This window comes from Ixodes scapularis, unplaced genomic scaffold (assembly GCF_016920785.2).
Source record: "Ixodes scapularis isolate PalLabHiFi unplaced genomic scaffold, ASM1692078v2 PGA_scaffold1__304_contigs__length_218370807, whole genome shotgun sequence".
Lineage (NCBI taxonomy): Eukaryota > Metazoa > Arthropoda > Arachnida > Ixodida > Ixodidae > Ixodes > Ixodes scapularis.
Window position 1 is genome coordinate 176,877,340 of NW_024609846.1, and position 14,145 is coordinate 176,891,484.

At 47.1% G+C, this 14,145-nt stretch overlaps 1 protein-coding gene and 1 non-coding gene across 2 annotated transcripts; both read left to right on the plus strand.

Moving 5' to 3' along the window:
- Positions 1 to 5,295: 5,295 nt before the first annotated feature.
- LOC121835870 lies at positions 5,296 to 6,210 on the plus strand. The gene has a single exon (XM_042290409.1). It carries the CDS (start codon positions 5,296 to 5,298, stop codon positions 6,208 to 6,210), a length of 915 nt encoding a protein of 304 aa, XP_042146343.1.
- Positions 6,211 to 6,689: 479 nt separating this feature from the next.
- Trnat-ugu lies at positions 6,690 to 6,762 on the plus strand. The gene has a single exon. It is a non-coding gene; the product is annotated as a tRNA-Thr (tRNA).
- Positions 6,763 to 14,145: the final 7,383 nt, after the last annotated feature.

Below are 14,145 nucleotides of genomic sequence, written 5' to 3' on the forward strand. Positions count from 1 at the left end.
GATTGGTTCTTCGAGGTGCTTTACGGGAAAGTGGATGATCCATAATACTTAGAATATTGCAAATATTTTATTCATCAGCATTGAACTGATATACCACTTCTGTTTAGTTTCAAACTTTCAATTGGTGAAAAATGTTTCTGTCTCGTTACAATGACCCGACAAAACGATGTCAGTATAATCACGTAAATGATTAAAAAAGAAAACCTTAGAAGGGTTTGTTATAATAGTCAGCCAATGAGATTACATCGTCACATGCTTTCAAAAAGTATCAGACATGAAAGAAAAAAAATATTCAAGCCGCCTCACCATTGAAACCTTTCAAAAGAAGTTGGAAAGCAAATTCATGACATGCAACATACGCAGTGCTAAGCTTTATTTGGATAGCTGGAGACGGGATCCTGGCTTCAACCAAAAATAACATTTTGCAGGAAAGTCATGATAACCTCGGAGAACGAACAAATGAACCGCAAAATATTTCAGACAGCGAATATTACCTCGCCTTAATAACATAACAAAAATTATTTTATTGTACGAACAAAGCTCAAGCGAAGTAATACTTGTCGTTAACGCCTGTTGAAACCGCAGAGTTATTATAATGTACGCTAGAGGTTCAACTGGCGCTAGTGTCTATGTGACTTTCGGGATGCAATTTGAACCAGGCAGTAACCAGTCTACTTTTGCGGTGCTCCTGTGCATTCCTATGGGAAAACACACGTGCAATTTGTCTCTTCGCCGGAAAATAACACGGAGCACTTTGGTTATTTGTGTTGCTCCGAATACTATATATGTACCTTTATTAACACTGGAAAAGTGTAATTGCTTTCGTCACAGCACTTTTCTTCACCAGTGAACAATGTTAAACTTCGCTATATTTCAGGTCATGGCAGGTATGTTAAAACGAGCGACGATTCCAAGCAAAATATCATCCGAAAGGAATATAAGGTGTGCTCAAGCTTCGCCAGCATTCCGGTGGTGCTGATATATTGATAGTGTGCGCTTCCTGTTACTATATTAAAATGCCCCTTCATGCATTTTTAGGAGCAGGTAAGATATTCGATACGTAAAGAAGAAAGCAAGTGGGCTAGCAATGGTGTGTCTTTTTATTATTTTCAATGTCGGGCAGCTAGCATTCATCGGTCACCTGTTCTCTGGCCTCGCCCTATTTTCAAATATTTAGAGCGTCTTCGGACCTATTGAGAGTAGAAAAAATAAAGCAGTACTTATTGCAAGCTTCACCCTTGTTGGTGTTAGACTGGTGGCAGCTGATAAAACCCGTTTGCTCTACTGACGTCTAACCCCTGGTTAGCTCAGTTGGATGAGGATTCGACTTCCGGCTGCCGAGCGCGACGGACGTCTTATCATGAGCTCCGTCGGAGCGGCGATAACGGCTAGCACTAGCCGGGAATCAACTGTTCAGCCAGTAAACAACGCCCACCAGGAATACAGGATGCTACTGCCCACGCTGCCAACAGGTCGGTCGTCTTTTAATGCTGTCATTTTGCACTGCGACCCGTCGGGGAGACCCTATAAAATCGACGACTTCGCCGACGCACTGAAGTCAGCCATCAACTTCAAGGACATTGCCGGGTTTGGTGCTTACCAATATAAACACGTCTGGATACTCACTCTACACAACATGTTGGCGAAGGAAAAAATGGTGAAAGTGCGGCAACTCGTCATCAAGGGAAAAACGTGCGTCGTCATCGACCCCAACACCAGGGAGAAGACCTTCAAGGTACACTGGCTGCCTACGAACGTTCCGGATGAAGCAGTCGTGCAAGCGTTCACCAGTTACGGCAAAGTGAAGAAAGTCGCAAGGGACAAATGGCGCCGACCTGGTTTTGAAGAAATAGAGACAACGACCAGAACCGTTACGATCGAACTGAAGGAAGGCAACACGGTGGATTCCATCCCCCACCAAGTCACCGTCATGGGAGGCCCTGCGTTGGTGTCAATTCCGGGTCGGCCACCATTGTGTCTCCGATGTCGGAAGGTTGGACATTTGCGGAAACAATGCCGAACACCATGGTGCAAAGTGTGCCGCACGTTCGGGCACGAAGAGGACGACTGCGTCCAGAGCTACGCCTCCAGAACGAGAATGGCAGTTCAAGAGGACGAGTTCGAGCACTACATGGATCAGGGCGACATGGACGAGACGGGCATCTCTGGCGGCCCCGAGAGCTCGGGGACTCCGGGAGGTCAGGAGGCTTCAATCAACGCATCCTCTGTGGCCACGCACCCACCTTCCCAACAGCAACCGGAGCAGCAGCTGGAGCGACAGGCTCCACTCCAGGACGACCGCGCCACGCCTCACTCTGAACAAGCCGTCCTGCAAACGCAGCCGGAGCCCCAGGCTCCGGTACCGGTCGACGACAAGATGGAGCTCGGGGAGGCCTCGAGCAGCAAAACGACCATCAAGCGCAAGGTGAAGGAAACCGTGCGAGACAACTCAGCCGACCAACGCTACACCATCGTGAGTGGCAAGCGATGGAAAAAAACGGACACTGTTCAATCTTCCCTTAAGCCGGTCGAAGTCGGAGCGTCGTCTCTTGACAACGCATCTGCCCTGAACACTACGTGATCGCAAACCAGGACTTCCCAGAAATATGTCAACCGGTAGGAAAAATTGCCTGATTTGTTTGCTAGCTCACACTCTACGAAGACTTATTTTGCACCCCGGGCAGGCGGGGTGGGCTATCCCACAACTTAATTATGACAGTAGTTGGTACACTTAATGTAGTAAGTCTCGTCGCTTCCATGCGGAAGCAATGGCTTTTAGATTTGTTGCTAGAAAAGCGGATCGAATTAGCCTGTGTCCAAGAAACTAAAATCGAAACAAGGGAGCAAGAAGAAAGCACGCGTGAATTTTTCAAGAGACATTATCAGGTTTTTGTTTCGCACTCGAGCGGAAAGAGCGGCGGATGCGCGGTGTTCGTTCGCAGGAAACATTTCTTGAGAGTATGCCCTGATATAGGACATGACGATTGCGGCAGAATCAGCTATGTCGACTGCATTTTAGCGAACACTTTGATAAGGGTGATATGCTTGTACGCGCCAAACAACATGAACGAGCGGAAAAGTTTTTTTGAGCTGATTAACTCGGTAGTTGATACGCCAGTGAAGGTCATTCTAGCCGGGGATTTCAATTGTGCTGACAGTTCCGAAGATCGCTTTCCTAGGCGGGCGCAGGCAGATAATAGTGTGAAAGTTCTGCGTTCGGTTTTAAAGGAAAACAATCTAATAGATGTAATTGAACTTGCGCGTCCTAACAACACGCAACGCTACACCCACCGGCAGGGTGATTCCAGCGCGCGCTTGGACAGAATTTATATATCGGACGAATTAGAATTCAAAGACGCCCGCTACGATGTTTCACCTGTTCCTTTCTCAGACCACGGCTTAGTAACTTTTGAGTGGAGGGCTGGCACAAGCCATCTTTCAACTCCGCATACTAGCGGGCACTGGAAGCTAAACGAGAGCCTCCTTGAAGATGACGAGTTTTCAACCATCATAAAAGAAAAACTGCGGTTAGCAGCCGAAAACTCGGTTTTTGATGCTGTAAGCTGGGAGATTTTGAAGGCGGAAGTGAAAAGTGAAGCCATGTCATATGGGGAAAGAAAGGCCAGGGAAAAAAATTTAAAGAAAAAAGAACTGTTACATAATTTAAAAACTCTCATTGCGGCAGACGGCTCATCGCCTGGAAATTTTAGAGAAGACATAATAGCCATAAAATGCGAGCTTTTGACTCTGATGAAAGAAAGGTACATGGGAGCTGTGGTGAGGAGCCGGGAAAAACTGGTCGAGCGAGACGAACAACCTTCAAAGCTTTTTCAGTTCTTTGAGAAGCAAAGAATCAAGTGCAACACTATCCGGCAGATAAGAGACGAAAACGGACAGAGCTTTTCCACGCAGGAGGAAATTGCAGACGTGTTTTAAGGGGTATTCACACGAGGGAGAAATCCCGGGGATTTCTCCGTCGTGTGATTACCCCTTTACGAGGAATATGTTCGAACGTTTCAAAAGAAAGACGCCTGCGATGGCCGTCTTGCGGAAAGCATGCTACAGCAGCTTCAAAAGGAAGTAAGCGAAGAAGTACGCGAACGTACTAACACTGAAATTGTGGAAAGCGAAATTCGGTGGGCAATCCGGGAAATGCCGTCAAACAAGTCACCCGGGCCCGATGGCATAGGTTCGGCATTTTATAAGAAGTTTCTAGACCAGTTGACACCTCTCCTGCAGAAAGTGTTCAAAGATGTATTCAAAAGAAAGCTCTTACCACCCACCATGCGCCAGTCCCTTGTGGTGCTCATTCCCAAGCCGCATTCCGGCAATGACATACCTTCAGTAAGCAATTTTAGGCCAATAAGTCTCTTGTGTAGAGACTATAAAGTTTTGACGAGAATCTTAGCTCGAAGGCTGGAGAGAGGTATTGCGGAAGTGGTCGGAGATCACCAGACCTATCCGATCAAGTCACGGTCAATTACGCACAACCTCCACGCCATGCGAACAGTATGCGAAGCGGCAGTAGCGTTCAACACGCCCCTTGCGGTCCTTCAAATTGACCTGAGTCGTGCCTTCGACCGGGTGGACCATGAATTCTTGTTCAGAATCCTAAAACGCATCAACGTAGGCGACGTTCTTTCCGATTGGGTGCGCCTGTGCTACAACGATATATCCACCAAGATATTAGTAAATGGGAAAAAAACGGGAAAGATCAGTGTGCAATCGTCTGTCAGGCAGGGGTGCCCGCTGTCCCCACCGCTATTTGCGCTGTACTTGGAGCCACTGTGCAAGGCTATCAAAACAGATGAAGGAATTCGAGGGCTTCAACTGCCAACTAAAGAACTAAAAATTCTGGCTTTCGCAGACGATGTTTCTATTATTTTTTCCGAAGAGAAGGAGCTTTTGAGGGCTTTGGACATAATTCGAGAGTTTTGTGCCGTATCGGGAGCTCGTCTTAACCTAGCCAAATCTACAGGTACGTGGCTGGGTAACTGGGTCTGCAAGCCTTCAAGTGTGTTAGGGATGAAGTGGTCGTCCTCCCTGGAAAAGTACCTTGGCGTGCCGCTCACGTTGACGCCTCCTAGCCATGAAACGCGGTCGGTCAAACTCCAGAAGATGAGAGCGTCGCTGCTGCCATGGCGCACGAGACAAATCCATCTTATCCAGAGAAGCTTTGTGTGTAACACTGTTCCCTTTCCTAGTTTGATGTACGCAGCCCAGGCTATTCCAATCGACACCAGCACGGTGTCAAAGGCCCATCGGCTCTTCGCAACATTTGTTTGGCAGTCGCCAATGGAGAAAACGAGGCGAACAAATCTCTTTCTTAGCCTTCAGGCTGGGGGATTCGCCTTGGTGCACGTGGCCCTCAAAGTAAAAATAAGTCGGTTCCTTTTGTTTAGAGACTCGAGTGATGCGATCACGCGGTGGTCATTCCAGAGCCTTGGGAGTGCGCACCTTAGCCAGTGGGTGGTTGGCACATCGGAGCAACCGAAAGCAGCTAAGTGCCTACGGTTCTACAAAGAAATTGCGGAAGCAATCAAATTCTTTGAATCGAGGAACTCGTGGGAGTATCTTCAGCAAGTTAAAAAGAAAAAACTCTATTGGGACACAGTCAGCAGCATGTTTCCAGCTCTTTTGTACAGAAATGGACTCGAATCATCAGCTGGAAAAGATGTCCTCAGGCGATTGCGCAGCCTCCCTGTTTCTCCCAAAACCAAAAACTTCTTCATTCGTTTTCACACAGAAACCCTGCCAGTGAAAACTTGGTTAGAAAACAAGGGCTTCTACCTTCCAATTGGAACAAACTGCAGTTTCTGTGGTGAGCGGGAAACGCTCCTTCATGTGTTTCTGGATTGTAAGGGCGCCTTCTGTTTCTGGGCGGATTTTCGCTATATTTTTGAATGCAACTTTGAGCCAAGCTGGGAATCGCTCAAATTTTTGTACTTTGGTGAGGAACGGGGAGTGGAGTTTGAGTCGTTGGTTGCGATGGCCCTTCACGCGCTTTGGTTGTGCCGGACGTTACACGTGGAGGCAGCGCCTGTGCGGAAAACCGCGTGGCAGTTGTTAAGGGAGAGAGCAGAGTGGACACTGAGCGCAGTTAGCACAGTACCAGACGATGTCAACCACGCCTGGCTCCAGATAAAACAACAAATTAAAAAAAGCGTCGTTGCCCGCAACGCACAGCCGCCCTGGAAAGAAAGATTTTAGAAAGAGGGGGGGACCAAGTGTTCTGTTTGTTTGTTTGTTTGTTTTCTCTTTGTCGGCTCGAAACGTTTCGTGTATTCTTTTAGTAGTGTGCATGCCTAGTAGTGTATGCAATCACTGACCTGGCCATGTGGCCGGTATGTACCAAATGTATACTTCTATAATAAAAAAAAATGAAAAAAAACAAGAGCTCAGTTGGTAGGGCGCTCCACTTGTAATGGAGAGGTCCCGGGTTCGATACCCGGACCAGGCGGATTTTTTCGGTCGCTCACCAGTCACCTAGCTGTGTTTGGAGATTTATGTTTGTCCCTTGTCCCTCTTGTTCCCCTTCTCCAGAGATTATTTTCATAATTATTGACCAGCTCGCTTGCCCCTTTGCATTTAATTGCATTATAATTATAACATTAAATTGCAAGCTTCACCCTTGTTGGTGTTAGACTGGTGGCAGCTGATAGAACCCGTTTGCTCTACTGACGTCTAACACCTGGTTAGCTCAGTTGGTAGAGCGCTCCACTTGTAATGGAGAGGTCCCGGGTTCGATACCCGGACCAGGCGGATTTTTTCGGTCGCTCACCAGTCACCTAGCTGTGTTTGGAGGTTTATGTTTGTCCCTTGTCCCTCTGGTTCCCCTTCTCCAGGGATTATTTTCATAATTATTGACCAGCTCGCTTGCCCCTTTGCATTTAATTTCATTATAATTATAACATTAAATTGCAAGCTTCACCCTTGTTGGTGTTAGACTGGTGGCAGCTGATAAAACCCGTTTGCTCTACTGACGTCTAACCCCTGGTTAGCTCAGTTGGTAGAGCGCTCCACTTGTAATGGGGAGGTCCCGGGTTCGATACCCGGACCAGGCGGATTTTTTCGGTCGCTCACCAGTCACCTAGCTGTGTTTGGAGGTTTATGTTTGTCCCTTGTCCCTCTTGTTCCCCTTCTCCAGGGATAATTTTCATTATTATTGACCAGCTCGCTTGTCCCTTTGCATTTAATTGCATTATAATTATAACATTAAATTGCAAGCTTCACCCTTGTTGGTGTTAGACTGATGGCAGCTGATAAAACCCGTTTGCTCTACTGACGTCTAACCCCTGGTTAGCTCAGTTGGTAGAGCGCTCCACTTGTAATGGAGAGGTCTCGGGTTCGATACCCGGACCAGGCGGATTTTTTCGGTCGCTCACCAGTCACCTAGCTGTGTTTGGAGATTTATGTTTGTCCCTTGTCCCTCTTGTTCCAATTTTCCAGGGATTATTTTCATCATTATTAACGAGCTCGCTTGCCCCTTTGCATTTAAATGCATTATAATTATAACATTAAATTGCAAGCTTCACCCTTGTTGGTGTTAGACTGGTGGCAGCTGATAAAACCCGTTTGCTCTACTGACGTCTAACCCCTGGTTAGCTCAGTTGGTAGAGCGGTCCACTTGTAATGGAGAGGTCCCGGGTTCGATACCCGGACCAGGCGGATTTTTTCGGTCGCTCACCAGTCACCTAGCTGTGTTTGGAAATTTATGATTGTCCCTTGTCCCTCTTGTTCCTCTTCCCCAGGGATTATTTTCAGCATTATTGACCAGCTCGCTTGCCCCTTTGCATTTAATTGCATTATAATTGTAAATGTGCCTGGTAACATTCAAGTTTTCACTGGAAGGTCAATAGCAAGTTTATGTTTGATTATTGAAAGTGCGTTGTTTGTGCTTTTGTGTTTATTAATACTAATTATTTTGTATTTCCTCCACCCTGTTTATACTAGACTCCTAACTGTATTAAGTTAATAGTATAGTTGCATAAATAAACAAGTTATATTTGGTTCTAAGGCAGCTCGAGCACATAAGGAGAAGTAAATTAGTTGACTGTAAATAGTAAGTTTAATACCCCTGCCACACGGAAAAGGTTATCATATTTTCTTTAAATGATATGGGACTGAATGAGCTCGCGATCCTGAGTGACTGTCTATACGAGCGTCGCAAGCTGATTTGCCGACCCCATAATGTCATTCGATTTGAAATTACATTAAATTTGCCATGTGGCCGGGGTTGGATGCAAGAATTCAGGGACTGCATGTGTTAACGTCGCTTCCATGATCATAAGTGACACTTGTCCAGCCGTGTTCGCGTTAACTACATCTACCTGACTTTTACTGTGATCCGTTTTGCTGGGTCCAATCACACTGCGTGTCTATACATTTGCGGAAGTAATTATGTATCGAATAAGCATTTCTCGAGCAATAATTGCGTGGCTCAATGCTTTCGACTTAAAACAATCATAACTTTCTATATACATATCCTACGCAGACATCGTGTCATTTCATACCGATTATTTGCGGTGTAATATTTTGCCAGTGCAATAAAATGCTTTCTAAGCCCGGTCCTCAGGGAAGCTTTCATTTTTGTTAATAAGATACGGATATGTGACTAAAAGCGCTTTACGACGCTCGATCCACGTGCGTTGCCTTCGCTTCGACGCGCGCCGCCGATGACCTTCCTTCGCGACGTCACTAAAAGAGCACTACGGCCTTAGTTTCTAGGAGGTGTTGGGTTTCTAGGGGCATTGTTCCAGCATCCAGGACGACAAATGACCAATGAAAACGCGACACTTCTTTGCGATTTCCAACACTCTGATTACAAATGCACACTTTTCTTTTTTCTTGAAAGTGGTTGTTTTGGTCGTCAGCTCTCGAGCGCGCACTCGCTGGGTTGAATCATAGTCGGGCTTTTATCGGCAGCGAGCCGCGCGCATTCCAGATATCACTACGCGGTTCCACCAGCGGAGGGGTGCGGGGATCCTTCGCTTGCTGTTGACTGACAGTGGTCCTGGTTTCGAAACATGCTTCTCCCATCGCCGGTGATGAAATCGGTGTGTTGCGATCTTGGATTGCTTTTGTAATAGGGAAATTGGCCGCGCATCGTCTTGATTTGTGGATTTTTCAGGAGGCTTAGAGCCAGCAGAGGGAGTTATCGACATATTTAGGCGATCTCAGAAACCTCCTCAGGGCACCGTTAAGCTGAGACTACAAGCTCTGCCTTCAACGCGAGCTCGCTGGCTTCCACAGTTCTTTGGTGGCTCACTTCTTCGGGTTCACACTTTTGTTAGCAAGGGTAGAAAGCGCCCTCGCTAACACAAGCTGAAGATTAAGCTTAAGCGGAGACTAGAAGGCGGAGCTTCTAGTCTCAGCTTAAGGGTGAACGAAGTATGGAGAAGCTCAAACTTCATTCTACTTTTCTTTCATTCATTTCACCAGTCATGGGTTTTTACATTATGCAAATAAAAAACTTTATTTTTTGTATAAAAAACGTATGTGACGCAAGGAAAATAAAAGCTGCAAGGCAGCTTGACAGGTCTCTTCTTCCCAATTACGAGACCCACTCGTAATTGGGAAAGACAACCTCCCATGGTGCTTGGATGGCCCCCATAATGGTTGTTTTCGATTTGATGCAATGCACATGATCGTGTCTGGTTGCAGTTCCTTCAGTCAAATTACCCCTGCTGCGCTCTAAAAGAAAATGACTACCGTGAATAGTCAAAATGGCGTTTTGGAGGCTTTGACTACCCCAAAAGGCGAGTGACGACCCAAACTCGATGCGGAATGACCACTTTTCTGCAGGTGACGACGGGGGGTGGTTACTTTCGAATCCGATGTTACAGCCGGCAGTCGTAAATGATGCCAGTAACATAGAGAAGTACAAAAATACTATAAAGTCTGTTCTTCAGCTTTCTTAATCCTTGAAGATCCGCCAAGATTCGTTGTTCAATTTTCGTGAATTGGTGGAATAAAACTTTTAACAGCAAGAGCAGCTACAAAGGTTCTCGATAGGTGAGAGGCAGCAATTGAAGACAGCTGATCCCGGCTGAGCCAGTTGAGCATCATAAGAACGAACGACGGTGCACTTGGTTTGACGTGTTTGACGAAATGAGGTAAGAATATTCCATTAGACGTAATTTATTGTGAAGACTTTTATTTAAAAAAAAAATCATTAGTCGTGTATCTAATCGGACTGAGCACTGAGATCGAGGATCGACAGGGTAAACATACTCAGAGGTATGTGACTGTGTCGCCCGTACTGTATTTCTTAATCCCGTACTTCAGTTGAATTTCTAAGCTACACCCGTCGTTGTTGTGGTCTCCCGGCTGTACGTAGCGCTTGAACTTTCTAATCCAGTAATGGGTTTTAGTTAAGTGGCAGTGTAGTAATTGGCTTTGACTAGATTGTTGCTTCGTCACGGGTGGTATTTGTGCTATTATACGCGCCAGCTCAAGCCGGAACTCGCGCCTCTTTCGCCTTTCGTATTCTTCAGTTTTGATGTTGCGCTATATGGCTCATTAAACCCATACCTAAAAGTCAATCACCTCTGCCTCATCTACCGTCAGCGCACCCCATAGCCCAGCCGCCCTACCGGCCCTTCCTGGATGTCTCCTGATGCCGACCAGTGTTGCGGAATGGGCACCCCTCCATTCCATTCCAATTCCATTCCGGGGAATTAGAGTTTTCGATAATTCAATTCCTTTCAACTCCTAGGAATGGGGACACTGGGCCCATTCCCACTCCTGGAATGGCCGAATCGTTCAAATCAATTTCCTCACTACACGTAAAAATCGGCACTTGACAGCTACATTGTGTTGCCGGCATAAGCAGCATAAAGCTGACATTATCAAATGCAGAGACAATTGCAAAAACAAAATGCTAACTTCCTCAAAAAAGCACTGATTTTACTAAACGGACCGCTGGTGGCACAAAGTATTTCTTTACCATGTACTGCAAACATCGAGAAAGCCCCTTGAAATGTCGATGCTTGTTTAAAGGGGCCACGCAACAATTTTTGTACTTCGCGTCAATACCGTTAAAAACGAATCCCTGACGTCAATGACCTATAAAACACGCGTTCGTTTCTCACCCCACGCAATAGAAGTCTCCGAAAAAAATTAAAGAGAAACGAGCAGCGTTCACCCCCTCAACTCGCAGCCAGAACAAGTGGCCACGTGATCTGGAGCCGATTATATGCCGCCAGTGTTGATCATAGCCGCGTGCTGCAGGGTCGACAAAGCAGAGGACACGCGCTGAGTTCTAGACATTGCTACGGCTCGGCTATTGTCGTCGTTGCAGCGATTGGACACGGGCCACTACCCGAATGCTTCTCGAGCTATAGTAATTATCACGAGCCCAAATCGAGTGCCCACGCACTGCTCAGGTCCAATCTATTAATCAAATATCGTCATTAGGGTGCACTGCAATCCCCGTTACGTTATCAAATTTTGTAAAGGAGAGATTAAATGACAATGATCGCTTTCGTTCCTGAAATTGCACCGCAACAAAAGAATATCTTGGCCAGTGGCGTGGCGTGCGATTATCATTGTGTCCCACTAGCGCCAGTAAGCTCGTGTAAAGTGAAAAACATTCCAATTGAATATCATTTAACCGCTCCTTTAAAACATCGGTGCCGCGACCACGTGGCTCGCAACAAACAGCAAAACATAAATCCACCCATCTTCTTTTCTTTTTTTAACTTTTCTGCATTTGACTTTTAGGACATACGCGGCCAGCGTGTTTGTTTGACAAAGCCATAAAATTATCCAGTTCGTGCGTGGCGCAGGAATAAGCTATATCACTGTATTCTTCAAATACAGCAATACGGCTAGCACACTGCTGGAAGCGACTCTATGCACAGCGGCAAGAAAACATCGTCTGTCAAAATGCAACCTCTGCGGCGCAGCACGAGGGACCGTATAGACCATGGCACGAAACCCGTTTTAAAACGCATAAGTTCACGCTTCCTTTACGAATCCCGATATTTCTTATCACATCCAATTCAATTTTTGGCCTGGCGCCTGCCCTTTTCCACCTTTCGCATACTCATTCCCGTATTTCCTCTTGAAACGGCGAATAAAGTTCGATGATATACGCCGACTGCACCGTGTATGGTTTCGTTGCACAACTTTCAGCGTGCAGCTTGCTTATTGTTTTATCAACTAATGTCGAAAAATGTCTTCCACGATGCCATGACTCGATCTGTATTTATCTTGTCTTCTAGTCCGAATTGTGATGTCCCTCTTCGCGCTGTTCGAGTGGCGGGTTCAGGCAGGAGACGGCACCAAGCGATTCATTCTTCTATCTCGGTGTCGGTTGTTCGCGTTGTGGCCACGGGCCGCGCAGTCGGCGTCGACAAAGCTAGCTTCAAACCAAGGTACAATTTACGGTGTACTACTGCACCGTTCGAATTGACATCCCCCGTCTCTCCTCATTAACACCGTCCAACTGACTTCTTACCGAATCAAAGAGGGTCCAGGATCAAGGAGCGCGATTGCAGACCAGACAACCGAGACGCGCGGAAGCCAAAACCAGCAGCTAGCAGCCAGCTCTCCTTCTCAGTGGCCCTTACAGAGACGGTCGCGCCTCGTCTGGCGCACGACTGTCTTTCTGCAGGTCTAGTCAGTTCGGTCGCGCGACAAGAGCGCTGACGATAGTTTATTTCACCTTATGATTTACCGCAACAGACTGTACGAGAACCATCGAAACCAATCCAATACCTTCCGAGTGTCGCGTGACCCTGCAGTCCCGCTCACGGTGCTGGATTGCCCAGGGTGACTCGTAGCGTCCGCAGCAGTCCATCGCAAGGTGAAACGAAGTATTCAGAGTCTAAAGTCAAAGGAATTGAGCGGGATTCCGCTAACTCACTTGTAACCCCAACCCACTAAAACATATAACACACAAAACAAGCATCGGAACAAAGACAAAGTAAAAGGCGGACTTACACTACAAATGCCGTATAAAAAAGCAAGCCTCAGAGCAAAGCGCGGGAGGAGAAAAGGGAGGTGAATCTCGCTTTGTTTTAATGCCGAAGCAAACCCACATTTCGCACTTCAAAGGAGTGCACGAATGAACGTGGAAGGCAGCAGGGTTGGCTGGCTGCTAAACAAACGCTCCTCGAACTATAAGAAAACAATACCTGATCATCTTCCGGCGGCGCCCAAGTCAACGAGTTATCAAAGCTGTGCGAGTTATGAGTCGCTTCCGCTCCCAAATCTCAGTCTGTGCGCGCGCGTGCATTCTACAAACCGTCGCAACAACAACAAAAAAAAGCATGACAAGAAGGACGATGACGAGTTGTGCATGGCGGTTTCTTTCTTTGCCGCGCTCTTGTCACAATATCCCCAACGAAGAGAGCTGGGAAGCTCTTCTTCTCTGCACCGACCTTAAGGTGCAGGAACAAGTCGTCCGACTGGCCGAGGACGCCGCTGGAGTCCAAGGGATTCTGGCCGTCGCCTAAGGGGTGATTGGGGGGGGGGGGGGGGGGCCTCCTAGATGGGTCTGCGACCAATCGCTTTGTCTTTCTGGGCGCAATTAAAGATTGCCTACTACTACTCCCTTTTCTTTTGCTTGCTGGTTGGTTTCTTGTTTCGCTCTCGTGTAACGCCATCGAAGCCCGACGCCTGCGCGTCCGTGAAAGGCGCCACGTTGCCCCCCTTACCCCCTTTGCTCTTTGCTTTGACGCCATTCTTTTGCGTAGAAGTCCGTCAGGGCTCCTCGCGGGCTAGCAGTTTCCCGCTCATTTTATTTCTGAGCAACTGACTCCCTGACTGGCTCGGTTTAGCTAACCGTAAACACACACACACAAAAAAAAAAGAACCGTGCTCATTATATTCCCATTCCATTCCGGGCAAAAAGCACCTAATTCCATTCCCATTCCATTCCCCTCGACGTTGCCGCCATTCCATTCCCATTCCTTTCCGGGGTCGTGAAAATGCGGAATGATTCCGGAATCATTCCAACTCCGGAGTGGCAACTCCGCAACACTGATGCCAACTAGCAGCCTGATCGTCGAACCGCCAAGATCGACATCTCTACATCAGAGAACCACTACAGTTGGGTGCGTCGGCTACCACTACGTTTTAGTACGCCGGCGCAGCCTGCTAGCCCATCATGTTCTTTTGACTTCCTTGCGTTTAAGG